Below are 19,088 nucleotides of genomic sequence, written 5' to 3'. Positions count from 1 at the left end.
AACGCAAAGTTTCTAAACTGAAGATCCACAAAAGGACATGGCTTGATTAAAAAGGGAACTGTGTGGATTGGGAGAATCTCTAAGAAGATGGGGAGTGTCAGCCTTGCTTGTCACTGGCTCAGTAAGAGCTGCTCATGGTGAAGCCCTTTGGTCCTCAGTGGTTTGACTCCAGTTCACAGTAGCTGAAGATTTAACTCTTTTATACCCAACACTGGTTAAATCCAACTCAAGACCAAGTTTTCAATCATTTGCAGACCATTAGTCATGAAAATTTCTAGAGATCAGTGTTTTAATTCCAAACAGACTGCAGCATCCCTGGAGATGTGCACACAAACTGGAGGACATGAATGCTTGCAAAACTGGGAATACTTGGATTTCAGGTTTTTATGCAGACCCCTCTTAGAGCGAGGAGTCATCTGTGAAATCCCCAGCTGGATGCCTGCCCAGATTTCTGAGCTTGCAAAACTGAAGCAGGAGGACTGGAGTGATGATTCAGACACAACTGCATTGTTTATACATTTTAGGTTTCTTCAACACAGAAGAAGTTGTATTACAGAGTGAGAGTGTGAAAGCCCAGATTGGGAGCTAAGCTGCTGAAGGAGTTTTATGGTCCCCAAGCATTTGCTCTTCCCCATCCCTGACTCTCCCACTGCACAGCTGGGGATGTGCTGCTTGCTGTTCTCATCACACAAGTGACCTGGTAACTCATCCTCATTTGCTTAATTTAAAAATTAAGAGATTTATCAATAAATACTGATTATAAATTATTGTTATATTTCTATATATGTAGATAATTATAAAGAAATAATTACATTGTTATTTATAACAAATTATGAAAAGCAGGTGGAAAAAAAATTGATTTTAAGCTAATCAGTTCTAGGTCTTCATTCTTGTGAGGTAAGAGGTCTATACAGACTAAAGTCCCCCACCAACCATCCCTGCTCCCTGGCAGGACATGACCTGAGCTGAGAAAGTTCTTTTTATGCAAGTAATGCTGAGAATCCAGGCATTTTTCTACAGGAGAAGACTTTATAACTGCCTTTCAGTTTGCACCATAAAAAGATTGCAGATCTTTAAGATGGTTACTCTTGCCAGGCACTTTATTTCACAACAGTGAAAAAAATGTGCAGATGTTTTCCAAACTTTTCCAAGCAGCAAAGCAGCTGCTCCCAACATTTCAAAGTGCAACTCAAAAAGGACTCAAGTTGCCTTTTCAATTGCAGGAGGAGCTGAATCCTCCCAGTTATTACATTGGGCTTTAAGGGGAGAAAAGACCTTTTCCCCACCTCTGCACATTGTTAACATTAACCCAATTTGCAGCAAAGGAACCTGTGAGGAGCAGCAGTGCCAAACCCAGGCACTCAGGGTTCATGAGTCAGGCCTGCAGCAATCATGAGACTGGTTTTTAAATCATGCAATCAACCTCCCGCCCCAAAGTTGCATCATTCCTGTCTGCCTGCATTTTGAAAGCCCCAAAACATCCAGGTTTGTATTTTTAACGTTTTGGTTTTTTCTTGGATCGGAGCTGAAAAGATCAGTAAGAAAAGTCACCTGCACAGGGACTTTTAAATTGCTATTAATATTCCAAGATCTACAATGAAATTGCAAAAGGCTCGAACTGCCATGTGGAAATGAGCTAGTTCACTGATCAGTGCTCAATGCCATCACTCTGAAGGGGAGCTAGAAGGATTTTATTACTTTCCCTATTTGTGAGGCCAAATTCACACCTTGCTGCAGGTACAACACCCCTCAGCAAAGCCTGGTATAGAAATGGATCCAGCCCAGGGCTCACCTTTGCTGGGAATTACTGGGATTCATTCTGAGCTGCTCAACAGACCTGAGCTGTGCAATTACTGTCACACACAAAGCCCCTCTATTTCCCCCTGTGCCCATGTCCATATTTATTCTCTCAGCTCCCCCAGCTGAGCAGGGACAAACCCCTGTCTGTGCAGCCACCCCAGACACATCCCTGCAGTGAAAGAGCTGCTGCTGCTGCCCTGAGCTCTGCTGATCCCAGGGTTTTGCACCACCAGAGCTGTGCCTCTACCAGGGTTTTTACCATAATAGCTGTGTTAGCAAAATAAAATTTAAAAAACCCAACCACCTTAACCAGCAGAGCTCTGTGGTGAGCTGCTGGAGAGTGAAACAAGCCCTGCTAGAGGTTTCCAGAGACACTGCTCTGTTTCAACACACAATGGAGAATTTAGCACTAGAATGAGTTAATCCCCTTCCCTGCTTTGCATGCTTTTCTTATAAACCATTTCTAGTTGCACATCTCTCATCACCAAAGTCCCCATTTTTAAAAACTGTTGTCAAAGCTGTTCTGATTTTGACTGCACTGGAAGGATTTCTGTGTGAAGCACCCAGAGTCACTCCCAGCTTGCAGGAAGATCCCTTTTCCTCACACACCTTTGCTCTGTCTACAGACTCATCCCAAGAAATGGGAATGTTTTTGGCAGGCCTGACCCCAGTGACAGTGACCTGCCAGCCATCAATGCCCACTGCTGGAAAGCACCTACAGTTCTTTGATAAATACAGCAGGAAAGGAGTGAGCCTGTGGAGAGGAAAGGAGAAAGAGAAAGGAGACAGGACTCTGCCAGTGCCTCCCTTCAGTGCAGCCACCTGCACACCTGGGGGACCTGGGAGTTTGGGATTCCCCAGGAATCTCACATTGACTTTTTTTCCTCAGCTGCATCCAAGTCCCTCAAAAGCTCTGCTCCCACTTCACCCATCTGTGAGAGCTGGGGACAAGCCTGTCTGCCTCCTCCTGCAGTGGAATGATTTTTAATTCATTGCCATTTCTCTGCACTGGAGTGAAAAATGTTATTGTTATTATCCCTTTAAATTGAAAGTGGATTGAAGGAATAAAAGTAAATGTATGGTCTGTTTTGGCAGATGCCTCCCAACAGATGGGTGTCTATGGTCTCCTTTGTAAGAGCTGTCTGCTGCCTGTGATTCAGACTGTCTAAGGAATGCCATGAGCTTGGAGTAAATGGACAGCAAGTCTGGGAAAGGACTTTATTGTGGTTTAGAAGCTTTCAATTCCCAACTGCACGAACAAGTTCTTTTTTTTTTTTTTTTTTTTTTTTCAAGGAACTCTTTGCCAGTATTTCAAAACTCCCATTGAAAATTGCCTGATGCTTCCCAAAAACTGATAACTGATACCAGCCAGCCCCCAAAGGGGGACCTGCCTTCCACCCCAGATCCCTGGAATTGGGATTTCTTGGTCCTGCTGGGACCCTGCCCTGGTGCAGCTCTGGGCTCTAATGGGCTCTGCATGTCCCTGTACAGGAAACTCTTTGTGACACAACTGCCTGTGGGCACTTACTGCACCAATTAAAGATTCCTGAGCTCCAGAACAAAGAGGTGCCAGTGGAACGATGGTTTTAATCACTCAATTCATTCTCTTCCTTCCTCTACTGCTGATTTGGGATGTATGGGTTTTTCTTCTTCTGGCTTTGTTTTGGTTTGCATGCTTTGAGGCAGCTGGGGAAAGGGCAGCCTTCAATGGGGCTGGGTTTCTCTGAACTTTTTAACAGGGAATTGTTTCTAGAGGTGAAGAAGAAGATCAGCTGGAGCCTGCTTTAACAACACAAATCCTTAATTCTCATTCACTGATTTTTTCTGAGAATCCATGTGTGTGTTACTAACACAAATGAATTAATGCTTAACTGTACAAGAAGGAAGAATAAGGTACTTTTAAATAATGGTAAACTGAATTACAGGGAAGTTAAATTCTTTGCTGAAAGACCAAGCTCAGACTCAACCCAGACCTTCCTCCTAATGGACTGATCTCTACTTCCTGCCAACAGACTTGGGGGTTTTGGGAGCAGAACCACATTTTTGTTCTCTTTTTACATTGCCTCTAGAAAAGCAAGATATAGGACAGGGGCATGGAGATCCTAACACAACAAACCTACAAGAGCAGTGATCCAAAAATAAAGCTGCAGAGTACCAAGGGAGTGCTGCAAGGTCCCAGCAGAGAACAGAAAATCTGTAATAATGTGAGTCAGAGCATCAGGAATGAGCCTGATGAATACATAGACTTGCTAGAGTGTTTGAGCAAAATGTTTTGGAGAACATACAGGCTTCACTCTTAGTCAAACCCTGCCTGAGCAGAAGTGACCACACCTTCTATGAAAAGTCGCTCTAATTAAAAACAGAGCATGGCTTTTTTTAGATGCAAATTGTTGCTCGAAACTGACCCCCAGCCCATTTGCAGGATTCTAATTCACCCCTGTCCAAAATGCCAGGAAATAAGAACATTTCCCCTCTGCCCTGTCTTGCTACTGAACTCCATGCATGGACACAAGATGGAAATAACTACAAACCAACCTGGAGCCACCATGCTCTGTGCTGTGGATGGGCTCAAGACAGGGTTTAGAGAGAAAAGCAGCTTCTCTCCAGCCAGGCAGGACCCTGCCAGTGCAGCCCCAGTGCCCAGAGGGTTTCCCATGGAAGCTCAGCCAGCAGGAGCTGCCAGAGCTCTGCCACCCCTCCATCCACAGCAGGATGCTCAGGATGCTCAGGATGCTCAGGATGCTCACCCAGCAGCACAGGCTCAGCCCTGCAGCAGCACTCTGGGCTCTGACAGCCCCAGCAGAGCCAGGGAGGAGCTCCCTGCCCAAGGAGAACTGAGCTGGACAGAAAACAAATCATCTCCCTGAAGGAAAGAAGGGATCTGAACTTCATTTTGTGGTACCGTGGGGACAGGCTGAGGGTTTTCTCGTGGAAGGAAAGAACACAGGAAGGAAATGCAGGGATGTAACACACAGATTCTGAGCAGAGCTGCATAAATAAACACACAGCTTGCCAGGGAGCTGATCTGCAGTCTGGGTGCTGTGCAGGGACCACACTCACATCCTGCACAGCCACTTTCTAAAGAAACATCTGACGTGGCTGAAGTTTTCTGTGAAATACCTGAGCTCACCATAGAACATCTCTGCTGATCAGCAGCCTGATAAACCACTACACAGCATCTGCCTCCCTCCCCTCCTCCCCAGAACAGATTACTGGGCACCAAAAATAATCTCCAGCTGCTGGATCCAGCCCAGAGGACCCCTCGGTGTCAGGTGTGGTTGGACAGTTACTATTTGAATAATGACAATCATTTTTCTTTGCAAAGTTCTGGAAAGTGACACAGTGCTGCAAGGAACTACATTTTGAGCTGGGTTTGTGCTTTAAAGAGTCAATCTCAGTGCTCTGAAGGTGCTGCAGGAACTACATTCTATTTGTCAACATATTTATGTAGTTGTTTGGGTAACTCTTACCACTGTGGGCGGTTTGGTTGTGAATGATATTAAGATAGGCTGAAGTGAGCCTGTCACTGTGTCAGCCCGTGGCTTTCACTTGCATTTGAGGCTGATCTCTGCTGGCCAGCACCAGCCTGGACACCTGGGCCATCCTCAGGGCTCTCCTGACACTCAGGGTATGGTCACTCCCAAAGCCATCCCAGCAGTAAGGCATCTCTGAGGCAGAGATTTGTGTGCAATAAAGGTAATTTTTCATGAGCAGTCCCTTCCTCTGGGGATCCTTCACAGTGTTTGATAGCAAAGAGTTACAGATCTATTTACAGAGAAAAATGCAGGAGTGTGTGCATGGAGGCTGTCATGTGTGGCAATGCTGAACTTGCATCAGCCCCTGGTGGGTGCATATCCAATTCCACCCTCTCTGGGTAGTGGAGCCTCCCTTCCTGGAACCTGTTTTGTAATTCTGCCTGGGGGGAAGGCTCTGAGGAGAAGAGGGCCAAGGTCTCCTTGAAGAAAGCAAGTGGCAGCTCTGTCCATCTGCAGCAGGGTCAGAAAGCAGCTACAGATCTGCAGGAATTCTCACCAAGGGGCTGGGGAGGCACAAAGCACTCCTGGCACAAACCCATGAGATGGTAAATCCTTGCCATCAGCTGCACTCAGCCTGGAGAGCCACAGACCTGGAATCCTCCTGCACAGGGGAGCAGCTCTTGCCCTCTCAAGGCAGGGGTGGACAGGGTAACTGTGCTGAGCTCCCAGTATTTTGTACCCTGTGGAGCACTGCAGGCTCTGAGCAAAACCAAACCACGCTCTCAGGAAGGACAAATATGAAATTTTTACAGCAGGGAAGAGAAGAAGCCAATGAGGGGCCCTGGCAGCAGTGACATCAGGAGGCTGAGAGGGGTGAAGAGGAAAATCCAGAGTGCCAGCTGGGGGATGCTGGCTCTGGGCACTCCCAGTGTGCCCAGTCTGGGACACAGCAGCCCCAGCAATGAGGAACCCCCAGCCTGGGGCACGAGCAGGTCACTGCAAAGCCCAGAATAGAAACCAAGCCCAGCACAGCCAGGCTGAGTGTTAACCATGAAATGGGCAAGAGCTGATGAGAGGAGGCCACAGCAGCTAGCTGGTGTCAGCAGAGCTCTGGGGAAAGGAGAAGAGAGGGAGGAGGAAGATGGGGGAAGAGAGGAAGAGCAGAGGGAAGTGAGAGACACAGCAGTGATTGCCCAAGAGCCTGGGCAGCAGCTCCTGGCTCGAGCCAAGCCTGCCTGGGGAAGCACCAGCTCCCTGTCTGCCCAGGAAAATCACTGCAAGACCTCACAGCTCACTTTATCTCACAAGAGCTCTCTGGATAAAAGGGATTTCAGGGCAAAGCCTCCATAATCCTTTGGGTTTGCTGTCTTTTAATACTATAAAGCACAAACCCAAACTTTCTAGTCAGGAAAAACATGGCTTTTGTTATGTTCTGAGTCACTTTTCCCCAGCAGCAAACAATGTGGCTTTTCAATTCAAGTCCTGAACGTTTCAGAATGAAATGCTTTGCAAAGCCCTAAAGTAAATCAGCATTCTCCAAGTCACACTTCCAGCTGATGTAAACTCACTGAGGTCAGTGAACAGACTGCATGTGCCCCATCCTGCCTGGCCTGATTTGGGTGGCATGATTGATAAACCAATCTCTGGCTGAAACCAGTTCAAGATGATCCAGGCAGCCAAGGAGAAGCCTGGGATTTCATGAGGAATTGCTGCTGTTCTGCCCAAAGGCTCCCTTAGCTGTGCTGCAGCTGGGTGTCACTGGTCTGATTCAAAACTCAGGAAAATTCACTTTGCACTCCATCTTGGGAGCTCTTTTCAGCGGACTATGGCTTGACTCTGGAGTCACCTTTTACTTCAAGACTATTTATTTTTTCTTTCTTTTACAAGGTGTGTACCAAGTACTTTTAGAAATGTGGAAGAATCTCTCAGCTTCTCATATTAAAATTACCCTAAATAACAGTGTTTAGTTCTCCTGTCAGAAAGATTCTCTTGCTTTGTTATCATGCCCAAATCCCTGAATGGAAAGCAAACCTCCCAGGTCAGATTTAGGACTCCTAAATCTCCTGCTCAGAGAAGAGAACCAGTAAAAACTCTCCAGATTTTACTGCCATGGCACCAAAGCTGCATCAACCACTCTGCAAACACAGCTAAGAGAGGAAACCATCCAAACTCTGCCCACAGACCCAGCAGGGAAGGCTGCACACCATGCAGAGCACCCAGGACCCAAGCTGAAGAAAGAAACTTTCACAGCTCCAGGTAAGTGCAGTAAAAACCCCAAACTTAGAGCACATCCAGGAGACCAAGCCTGGAGCTGCCTGCATTTTCCATTTGTGGCAATCAGGTCTGGATTTCCTGCACAAGAACATCCTGCATTTGCAGCAATAATTGCAGCAGCCTCACTCTGCTCCCACTGCAATCAGTGCTGGGTTTGCTCTCTGTGATGGCAGTGTCCAGCTGCACTATTAATTCTGCATTGATTTCCTCCATGCTTTAAGAAACCAGATTGCCAATAGCTGCCTACCTAAGAATAAGCAGGATATGTTCAAAGAAAGCTTTACTCAAACTTATGTTCATTCCTAAAAGCTAAATCAGCTGGCTCAAACAAAGGAATAGCATTGTTTTACTTATCAATGTCCCACTGTTCATCTAGAACATCTGCAATGGTTTTGCCTGCAGCACTACCCCATTCATTACAGGCCTTGATACATTGCTCAATGGGCTTTTTTTTTTTTTTGGTGTACAAAATGTACAAGAGCATTTCACAAAGTGGACTTTGCCCTGATATGAAAAAATACAATAAAAGAATGAAGATGTGCATTTCATTTCAGATCTGCCATTTTCCAAACTGGCAATGGAACCTTTGGCAAAGGGAAAGAAAATGGCACCAGCTCAGTGTGGCAGCTGAGCCCCTGGCATGGGGCAAGCAGAGAGCTCCTGTGGGCCAGTGGCCAAAGTGCTTTGGCATCTACCAAAAATGCACCTAATGAAAGACCCAAACCCATCCTGAACACACAGCAAATGCCCACACCCCTCCAAGGGGCCACACAATTTATTTATCATCTATATAATGCATATTCCACCTTAGTGGAGGTGAATTAGCTAGTTACAAGGTCTCCTAAAGCTAAGCAGCCCAATAGAAAAATAACAACGATATTATTTATACTTTTAACCAAACTCCTGAGACCCACAGTGCAGCACTAGCTGTCCAACCAGAAACTACTGCCTGAAATCATGAGCAAGAAGGAAGAGACAAGAACCTCCATATCTATAGTCTATTACTATATTGTAAAAACCCCAAATTCCAAGCCCTTCACCATGTGCCACCACACACTTCTGTTCAACTGCACACCAGTGATTTTAACTGTACCACTCTCCTGTAACTCATAGTGCAGCACTAACTGTCCAACCAGAAACTGCTGCGTGAAATCATGAGCAAGAAGGAAGAGACAATGCCCAAGAACCTCCATCTGGTCCTTATCTATAGTGTATTAATATATTCTAAAAACCCCAAATTCCAAACCCTTCACCATGTCCCACCACACACTTCTGTTCAACTGCACACCAGTGATTTTAACTCTACCAGACTCCTGTAACTCATAGTGCAGCACTAACTGTCCAGCCAGAAACTGCTGCCTGAAATCATGAGCAAGAAGGAAGAGACAATGCCCAAGAACCTCCATCTGGTCCTTATCTATAGGCTATTGCTATATTCTAAAAGCCCTTCACCATGTGACAGCACACACTTCTCTTCAACTGCACACCAGCGATTTTGAATGTTGACAATTTGAAGCCTCCTCCTGAGCCTCCAAACCAAAAGCATTGTTCTTTTGGGGGTCAGGAGTTCCACACCAGGGCACTGGGAGCCCAAACCTCACCCCTCCCTCCAACAAAGCAGCCAAGCCGAGGGGCACAGCGCTCACCATCGTCCAGGTAGGCCTGGTCCAGGTTCTGCTCCTGCTTGACGGTCACTCCCGCTGGCAGCGCGTCCTTGTGCTCTGCCGGGCCGTTCTTGGCCGCCCGCTGCTGCTGGATGACCGTGGCGTAGGGGCTCTGAGCCTGGCCGCACCTCGGGCCACCCGAGGGGAAATTCTCACAGCACATGATGTGCTGGAACTCCTGGTGGCCGCCGCAGCGGATCTGGCTGGTCGGAGAGTAGTGGATGACGGGCGCCGGCTGCTGCTGGGCCGGGGCCGGGCCGCCGGGCTGCGCCTGCACCAGCACCGCCCTGGGCCCGTCGGCGGCCAGCAGCCCGGGCTGCGGGTAGCCCAGCTGCCCGGGGCTCAGGCTCCTGCTCCTCTGGTAAAGCACAGCGGGGCCGAAGCGCGAGTCGGGAGGGGACAGGCCCTGGCACGGGGCCGTGCTGGCCGCCAGGCACGAGGGGGGCTCGGGGGCCAGCGCCTGCTGCGGGTAGTAGGGCTGTGCCACTGTCCCCAGGGCACCGGGCACGGGGCTGCAGAGCAGGGCTGGGTCATAGTCGTCAGCGGGCTCTGTTTTGATGGATGGTACTAGAACAAAGCATGCAAAGGGCGTTATTTGCAGCGGGCTGAGGAGAAACAGAGAGCTTTTCCTTGAATTAACACGAGATTTAAACCTTTCACAAGATTTGTGTAAATCGATATGTCACAAGCACTGAGTTTAATAAATCACCCACGTGCAACCACAGCAAAAACTGTTCAAAGCACTCTGTGCTAAGAGGTTCTTGAAAAATCTTTTAACGTACTAACAAACCACAAATCGCTAAAATTGAAAAATTCAACACTTCAGCTCCTGTTTGAACTCATTTAAGGGCCATTTTGGAACCCAGACAAAATAAGAATCATGGATAGGTGCTTGATGCAGTACTTCCATCTCAATGAGGCTGAATCAATAGAAATCCCAGAAAATAAACAACTCCCCATCTTTCTGACAAACATTTAACAAGTGACCAAAGGCAGAGCTGAGCCACTTTAGAGTTTTGTCTCTGCTGCACAAAGTTTCCTCAGTGCTGAGAGCTAAAGACTTATCTGACACCATCATTTAAAAGACCATGATTTAGTAAGAGTTGTGTGAATCCTGGTGGGGTAAATGATGGTCCTCTACATTTCCAATTGTGTTTTTGTCAAATCTTCCCCAAAACTCACTACAGAAACACCATACAATGGAAACCATACAGTGGTCATGCCAAATTCCTTTTTGGAAGTAGAGACTCCTTCTCCTAAGTGGTCTATTTTAGGGATTGTTTTGAGATAGAAGTTTGCTTCTCAATGCTATTCCACAGCAGAACAATTTAGCAACTGTACAAACCCTTGGTGATACCCTATGGAGTTCATAAATTCAGGGAGAGGACCAGAAATTTTCAGACTGGAGGAGACCAAAACAAGAGTCTGAATTAATGTTTGCCCCTCCTTAGAGACAAGTCAAATTAAGACATCATTTGAAGCTTGCATAAAATCTGGTGCTGTTATTTTATGCTTTCTGCTTTCCACAAGCACAATACTCTGATTTTCTCACAACATTTTTCCCCCAGCCAAAGCTGAGAAATTCTGGAAATCCCATTAGTAATCCTGCTGCATTTATTGTGACATGGCTCACCAATCCCCCAGAGGAAGAACATCAGAAAAGCATTCAGATTTTTCTCAACTAGCCTCATTCTGAAGAATATATGTTGCTTGCCTTCCTCCATCCCAAGCCCTTTCCCAGATCTGATGTTTTCTTATTGCTGGACACATCAGAGAAGTGTCATGGTTTTCAGAGGGTCACATCATGTCCCAGTCTGAGCCTCTTGGCAAACTTCCACCAAGTGAATGGGGCAGCAAGATAACAGAGAACTGACACCTCAAACTGATGGAAATTCCTGATCACAGATCACACAGAAATAAGCATCTTTTAAAGCAAGCAGCTGTTGAGTGCTGAGCTGAATTAAATCAGCAACATTTAGATCCTCAACGATTTCAATGCAAGAAAACAACAGAGCAGAAAATCAGATCTTGCTCGTGGAATTAGACAACAAGTGGCTCTGTCCCTGAGAATTACCTGGGTGGTAGGTGAAATGCTGGGGTTGGCTCCTTTTTCTCTTGCCATTGATGACATAGAAATTCACCTTCACGGCTGTGCGGATGTGCTTGTTCCTGTACTCGGGTATTTCCACAAAAAGCATGTTCTGCAATGACACAGGGCACAATGAGCACCTGAGGCTGAGCAGGGGCTGGGTGTGCACAGCATTCCAAAACAAATCTCCTGCTCATCCCCAGGGAGAAGGCATGAGGAAAATGGGGCAGATGGAGAAAGAGCAGAAGATTTTTGGTGTTTATGGACTGTATCCCTCCTGAACTTGGAGGGAGAATTCTCAGCTACAAATAAAACACAGGAAATGTGACAAATGCAAAATCCCTGCTAATCCCACAGTGCTTGGTGAAGGGTGGGCACTGCAGAATTCCCTCTTTTCATCAGAATAACTCAATTATTTATCAGAATAACTCAATTATTCCCTGCTAATCCCACAGTGCTTGGTGAAGGGTGGGCACTGCAGAATCCCCTCTTTTCATCAGAATAACTCAATTATTCCAGAGGCTGGGGATTCACCCACAGGCAGAGCCTGCAGGAACCCATTCCTGCTGCAGCACATGCACTGCTGCATTTGATATTTGCTGCTCCCTCTGTTTCTGAGCTGCTCTTTGGAGCTCCCCCTTGGACACACAGCTGCAGGAGACACCCAGAGTTTCATACTTACAGGCTGGCTCTTGTCTTTGTCCACTGTTGCTTCCATTTCCCAGATCTGCTGCCCATCTAAAGGAATATCACAACATTAACCTCACTGTGTTGTTTTTTTTTTTTAAATCATAGAACTTATTTTAAAAATTTAAAAATATTCAAATCAAGGGCATTAAGTTAGCAGAGCTCTCAAAACTGACTTAATTTCAAGCACCTTCCCAGTCCTAACCAAAAGCAACATCATTTCATTTAAACACATCACTGAGCACTTCTCTGGCCAGGAAAGAGCTTACATCCACATTAAAATTAAATGTTTATGTAGAAATTAGCCAAACTGAGGAATGAAATATTTAGCACAGGTGCAACATCTGCTTTTTAGCAGGCTGAGTCCAGCCAGCCTAACTGCTGGAGGGCATCAGAAGGTCACACAACTTGTTCATGGTCACAAAACTTGTTCACGGTCACACAACTTGTTCATGGTCACACTGGGTCAGCAGCTCAGCAAACTTTCTGCTGCTTTAAGCCAAAACCACTTGAATTCCCAGAGAATGCCACTGGCAGCCCTGAAGCTGTGCTAAAGCACCAAATATTCACTGTACTCAGTGCAAAAGCATTTCACTGCATGTGGGACAGCCTCTACCCTGAACCAAGCTTTGCTGCCCTTAATTATTCCATCTATGCAGCTCATGTCCATCCTGAGTTACACAAAATTCCATTTAGAGAGGAAAACAAAATGTGATCCCCCTGCTTGGAGAACCACCACAGTAACCCCTGTGTATCAGTGGTGACAGGACATTCATTTACAGACTGGCTCCTTCCTCTGGTTGCACACACTCCTTAAACAGAAAAACATTTTTCTGCATTTTTCTTTTTAAGGTTTTCATCTTTACCCCTTTGATTTTCATATTCCATTAAGCTTTTTATCCAAGCAATTTGCAGAAGAGTACTGATGGGGGAAAAAAATGTTGCCTCATATCTTTCTGAAATCTTGCTTTTAAACTGGCCAGAGGACAGGTAACCCAAGGGCTGGGAATGTCTGCTTTAGGGGAACAGCTCTGCCTGCTTTGGGGGTCCCCAGAACCAGGGGGGGAATCTCCTAAACCCAGTCCTTCTCACAGGGCTTTTTATTTTTCCCAGCTCTTGGAAGTTCTGCAAAAGCTGCTTTTGTCCTCTGTTATTTGAGCACTTCTGCTTCTGGCGAAAAGGGAAATGAAAGAGTATTTTTAAATGCATTTTGCATTTTTTCTCTGGTTGTACTCTTTGTTCAGTGCTGGGCCCAGACAATGAGCTGACAGATGTGCTGGGCTCTCTGGGCAGGCTCTTCCCCAGCTGGGCTCAGGGGCCAGGACACAGCCCTGGGGTCCCTGCCTGCCCCAGCTCCAGGGTGCAGAGCCTCCCCTGCCCAGCACTGCACACCTGGGACACCTCTGGGCACACCTGGCACAGGCAGCCTTTCCTGGAGTCAGGCTCACATCCCCCCTCCCTTGGGATGGGCAATGGACAATATGGAAATGGAAATTCCAGCCAGGGAATAGCTGGAAGTGTGGCTCCATCAGCAGAGGGAACACTGAACAACTCTGGGTTTTCTCTCTCTCTTTTTTTTTAAGTGTAAAGTTCCCCCTGTGAGTGAGTTGTCTTTCCTGATGTGGAGAAAGCAAATCTGTGTCACTGGAGCCAGCACATCCCAGGGGACTGCTGCAAAGGCATGGGAAATATCCCAATATTTAATGCCATTAACATAAGCATCCAGTGCTGCATTCAATCTGCACCCCTGCCAATGCAGCCAAGCCCTTGCTGCTGTTGAGACAGAAACAGGGAAGGGAGAAGCCAAAATCCTGGGGGGTTAATCCAGCAAATCCTCATCTGATTACAAGGCAGTAAATGCTCAGTGGGGAGATTCCACTTTTGAGAAAAGAAACCATCACAGTGTGTGTTAAGGAAGCTCCCCACACTCCTAAACACCCCAAAGGATATTTTTTTTAGAGTTCTCAGAGGAAAAGAGAAGGGAAAAGGAGCATGGGAATACATCGTGAAGCAAGATCTCTGACAGAGACATCAGAGCTGTCTCAGCAATGCCACATGGAGATGTCCTGACAACAAGGACAGCCAAGCAGGAACATTTCACACTGGTTTTGCTCCAGGCAGAATGTTTTCATCTTCATTTCTGTACTGCTAAATTCAAACAGTCTGTGCAGATACAACAGCACTAAATTCACAAAGAAGGTGGAAATCAAAAAGACTTGTTGGTCCAAAATATAAAATAGAAACGGGCCTCCAAGTCATGTGCCACGTTTGAGAAGCCTGTGGAACACATGCAACCACAACCACAGGGGTTTGATTTACTAACTGAGCCACTGAAATTGCACTAAAAGCTAATGAAGCCAACCATAAAAATCAAATGATGTTCAGGCCGAGTCCAAAGTCTGTGCAGGTCAAAAGTAAGAATGGGAAAAGGCAAACAAGAAAGAACTGTATCTGGGGTTATCATTCCAACAATGATAGATGCTTCTGCTTGGATGCATTCCATATTTGTGGCAGCTAAACAGGTTTCTAACAAATCTGTCAGCAGCAGCAATCCCTGTTCTTTGAGCACTGAAGCCCTGGTGAATTTAACACTCTGCAGTTCCCTCCCTGACCTTTATGCTTAAACATGATGATGTGGCTCCATCTGTCTCCCTGCTCCACTTTAGCCCGAGACAATCAATATTTGCTTTTCCTTTAACTGCTCTGGATATGCACATTATGGGGAGCTTTTGGCAGAAGGATGAGGGAGGCTGTGAGGAAAATGAAAAATACAACTGCATTCACAAGTGTCTCTCTCTCTACTCTAACCTATTCTTTTTCCTGGTAATGAAAAGAAAACTTTTGATTATGCACACTCTGGGAGCTAATGGAGAGCAGGAGGAATAAACTGAGAAGTCTCAGGATCATTTCAGGAAATTCTGAATAGAGAAAACCTGCACCAAACTGTCAACACATTTATCACCTTCCAAAGGTACATAAATGCAGATTTTTTTTTAAGGAGGAAATTAAATTGGATGTTTGGAGAAAGTCCTGAACAAAAATGGGATTCTTATTGTAAGGATGTACTGAATATCCTGAGGCTGATGTAGGAGTGGAGCACAGCCCCCAGTACAAACCTGGCACACCAAAGGCACCACAAATGTGCTCAGCCTTGAGCAGGAGGTTGTGCTGGAGCCTGAGATCCCTTCTGGCCTTAATTACCCCATAACTGTCATGCCACAAACAGGACAAACAGCTCCTGCTTGGAAACTGAGAGGACTAAACCCCAGCTTGATTAAAAATTTAATCTAAAGTCTACAAGTGCAGATAGCTGCTTGTTGCCTAGAATTCAACCTGCCTCGACAATGGAGAGCACAGAAAACTGCAGAAGATCCCTGAGTGCCAGGTCCACGTGTGTGGTGCCTCTCAGACTCTCCAGCACAGGGAATTCAAGCCCTGCCCCTGCAAAGGGCAGAAGTTGCACTCAGGATAATAAAATACCCTTGGATTTAAACCCTGAGGTCTTACCAGCCATGGCTGCCTCATGCAGTATTTTCACTGTTGTGGTTCCCTGTTCATTTAATGGTTTGTCTTAGTTGGCAAGTCTTTAACACCACAGGTCAGTGAAGTGTTCAGGAAATAGAGATTTTTGTGCTGCTTCAGGGCTATGAGACTTAGCATTAAACCCCGATGAGAGATCTGATTGTGTCAGCACTCTTTGGGGGAATGAATGAGTTGTTGGAAGAAAGTAATTCTACCCTTTCTAAGTCAAACTGCCATCATACCAAAAGTCCTGCTCCAAACTGGGGGAAATCAAAATGTCAGTCTGCATTAGGAACATTCTGGGTGATTCTCTGCAGCCCCTTAGAGGACTTTTTTTAATTAGCCAATTAAAGGTTTTCTGAAGCAGTTACAGCCTTTACACATTACTCAGGATCCCTTACTCATGACTTTGGGGTCAGTAACTAGCAGAGAGACAAACTCACTGCTTTATTTGAACAAGCATGACTGATGGGCTGAGAGGCTCAGGAAATGTTCTTTGCAGCTCTCTGCAGCTGAAGACTAAATATACTATTGTGCTGATTCTGGATGGGATTCCACTCCTGCCTGTGATTTTAGGCACTGCTTTCCAGTGCAGCACGACACAAATTTCTTAATGAACAACCTGTTGCTGGCTCCCCAGAGATGCCCAGCCTGGTGAGCAGAGGGGCAGCTCTGCACATTTCTGCACAGCTCCCCTGGGCCTGCAGGGAATTGTCCCCATCCACTCTTGGAAGGTCTTCCAAAAAAGCACAGCAATTATCTCTGTCAGCTTTTATCAGCAGATGACAAACATCTCTGGAAAACAAAGAAGGGTTTTTAGAGCCACCCCAAGAACAAAGGGAGAGCAGTGAATGGTTTCCAGTAGGACAAAACCACTCTGGGAAGCAGAAACCTTGTGGGGAACCCTCACTTAGAAATCTCTGCTAATCTGGACAAATTCCAGACAAATTCAGGGAAAAATTCTGATTTCAGCTGGGAAGTCCCTCTGCTTCAAGTCAGCACAAGGTTACCCAGCATCTGGTCCTGAGCAGTTTCCTCCTTCTAAGTTCTTCAAAACAATTTTCAAACTTTACAGCAGACATGGAATGAATGTATTTAAAACTCACGAAAAGTAGAACTATTAAATTCATTCCTGAGCTTCATTTTCATGGGTTTCTTTTTCTTTCTGAAGCAAGACTGCCCACTGCAGTTAATGGAGCTCTGTTTGCTGTGAGCAGAGGCCAGTCCCTTCATTGCTCTGAGGACACAAGCTTGACTCACCAAGGCCAAAGATACAAGGCAAGGTCTGGGAGGTAAAAGGGCAGTGGATTAGTCATCCACCAGCCAGCCCAGCCCCAAATCTGACATTTTGCACAGTGAGAACAAGTCTAGAGGCAAGTTCTCCCCATCTATTGTTGAGGAACTCAATTCCCATTAAAATAAAACACAAATCCAGTAGTTGAACAGCAAACCAGGAGAAACAGCCTTTCGTTCCAGAGCTCTTCCAAATGATCCCTTATGCCAATTCATCAGAATAGATCTGTTGTATTTTTAAGATTATAAGTGTGTTTGTGTGTGTGTGTGTATAAATTATTAAACAAAAGCTTCTCTCAAAATAAAACCACTGGGAACCTCCATGTAATAAAATGAGTCACACCAGGATGTGATGACTAAGTGGGAGAACAGGGAATTCCACTCCCCATGCCAGCTTTCTTCACGATCAATTTTCTGTCAACAGGTGATGGGAGCTTGTCTCTCTGCCTTTTGTTTATGCCAAGAATTATGATTATTTTTTAATATTCTCCCTAAACAATTAAGCTGAATAATCAGGCCCAGGCACATTTCCATCAGGCGCCCCCATAGTAAACACTGAGCCAGGGAATCCAGGCCAGCAGTGGCTGCCTGTGCTAATAAGGATTTACCAGCTGTAAAATTCCAAAATCTTGTGTCATAGGGGGAAACCTTCCAAAACACTGGATTCCACCCTGTCTCGCTGAGTCTCTCACAGCTATGGCAACTCTGTTCCTGCAGCCACACTCTCCTGCACTTTTCTCTGGGTGAGCCTTGGATTTTTTCCTGTTTTGCAGTGTTTTTCTGGAATCCCTGGTGGGGTGACTGCCCTGGGGCACCTGGGGCAGGCAGAACACTGCAGCCAGGGGAAAGCTTTGGGGAGAAAGGTTTGCTGCCCTTCAGCAGCTACAGCAGCAAGGAAAGGCACAAGGTGCCCCATTACCCTAATTTCCAATTTGCACAGCAGAACCAGGCAAACCAATCCTCCTGATTAATACTCATTACCCTCACATTCAACATTTAAAGTTATTTGTTCAAGTAGCAAACACCTCTTTTGAATGAACCTGGGAGAACACTGGAGTTTTAAAAAAGGTTTCTATTTTATCTTGAATTTGCCTGAGAAAATTGCATCATTGATGTTGCACTATTAAGTTCACAGAGTTAACTGCTGAAATACTTTGCTATTTTCTGCTCTCCCCAGGAGTTTTTGGATCACTCACAAAACTGTCAGACTACAAAGAGGGATTCAGCTCCCTGTTTGGAGCACAGTGAGGAGTTGATCTAGCAGAGAAGGGGAACTCTGCTGTGGACAGTGCTGGAATTTCCTTTAGCTCTCCCACAAAGAGCACGATCCCACCATCAAACCAACACAGCAGCAACCTTCTCTCCACATTGAACCTGCCCTGCTGCCATCCCACCACAGTGTCCTGCAGTCCATTATCTTACAGGACTCCTGGAATCCCCTGGCACATTCCATGGCTCATTTCCAGCATGTGGGGTGCAGCATTTGGGGCTTTTTGTGCAGAAAAAGAGCCTCAACCCAGCACCCCACAGGGAACAGCACAGCCTGACCCTGCCCAGGCTGAGCTCCCTGCTCAGGACACAAAGCCCAAGCAGCACTGCTGGGCTTCAGACAGTGATTGATTTTGTGATCAATCCAGGTTGATTTTGTGAACATTCCCCACCTGGCAGCTGCCCCAGCTCCAGGGGCACAGGCAGCACCTCCTCTCCTCACCCTGCTGCACTCTCATGTGGAGCCACTCCAAGGATGGACGCTGTGTTTGGGCTGTTCCTCCACCACCCACATTGTCCTGGGGATGATTCATGGTGTCCATGTGGCCACCAGAAGAGTTTGGCAGGGGGAGGCACAGTCCATTTGCACTTTTCTCCCCGAGAAACACGAACCTCCTCTACCACTGACAGCAGAGCAGCAGTAACCAGTACACAAATGGGAGTAAACACAATGCAACCAGCATCTGACTTGCAAATTATTACATGGCAATTAAAATAAATAAAAGGGGGAATTCCAAATCTTTTTTTAACTGCACTGTAAGATCTGGGCCCCAACCAAGCACTAACACCCTTGACCTTCACCCTATTCCAAGCCCTTGATAGCTCCAAGACTGCTTTTCAAGCTTTCTCTTCCAGATCCAAATTAAAAGAGCACAGTCCAATCTAGTTGCTTCTCCTGACCTATTTTAATTTAGCTGGGCTCAGTTACATGTCTCCAAGTTCAGATCTTCAAGCTCTGTCAGCCAAACTCTGCTTTTGTGGGCTGGGCTTAGGGAATTGGTGATTCCCCTGGCT

The 19,088-nt window shown here is 46.2% G+C and overlaps 1 protein-coding gene and 1 long non-coding RNA gene across 9 annotated transcripts in view; one reads left to right on the top strand and one right to left on the bottom strand.

The window, feature by feature from the left end:
• The window catches only part of LOC306809855, a 639,653-nt gene that overhangs the window by 324,198 nt on the left and 296,367 nt on the right, over positions 1-19,088 (top strand). The window lies entirely within an intron of this gene.
• The window catches only part of NFATC2 (nuclear factor of activated T cells 2), a 75,133-nt gene that overhangs the window by 15,040 nt on the left and 41,005 nt on the right, over positions 1-19,088 (bottom strand). For all 8 annotated transcript variants that reach the window (XM_079321741.1, XM_079321742.1, XM_079321743.1 and 5 more), the window contains exons 7-9: positions 11,986-12,041; positions 11,289-11,415; positions 9,197-9,781 (exon numbers count right to left, since the gene is read on the bottom strand). In XM_079321741.1, the coding sequence (XP_079177867.1) occupies positions 9,197-9,781; positions 11,289-11,415; positions 11,986-12,041 (768 nt within the window). The remainder of the gene's footprint in view (positions 1-9,196; positions 9,782-11,288; positions 11,416-11,985; positions 12,042-19,088) is intronic.

This window comes from Erithacus rubecula, assembly GCF_903797595.1.
Source record: "Erithacus rubecula genome assembly, chromosome: 18".
Classification (NCBI taxonomy): domain Eukaryota; kingdom Metazoa; phylum Chordata; class Aves; order Passeriformes; family Muscicapidae; genus Erithacus; species Erithacus rubecula.
The sequence above is the reverse complement of the archived record's forward strand: the minus strand, read 5'-3'. Positions and strand labels throughout refer to the sequence as shown.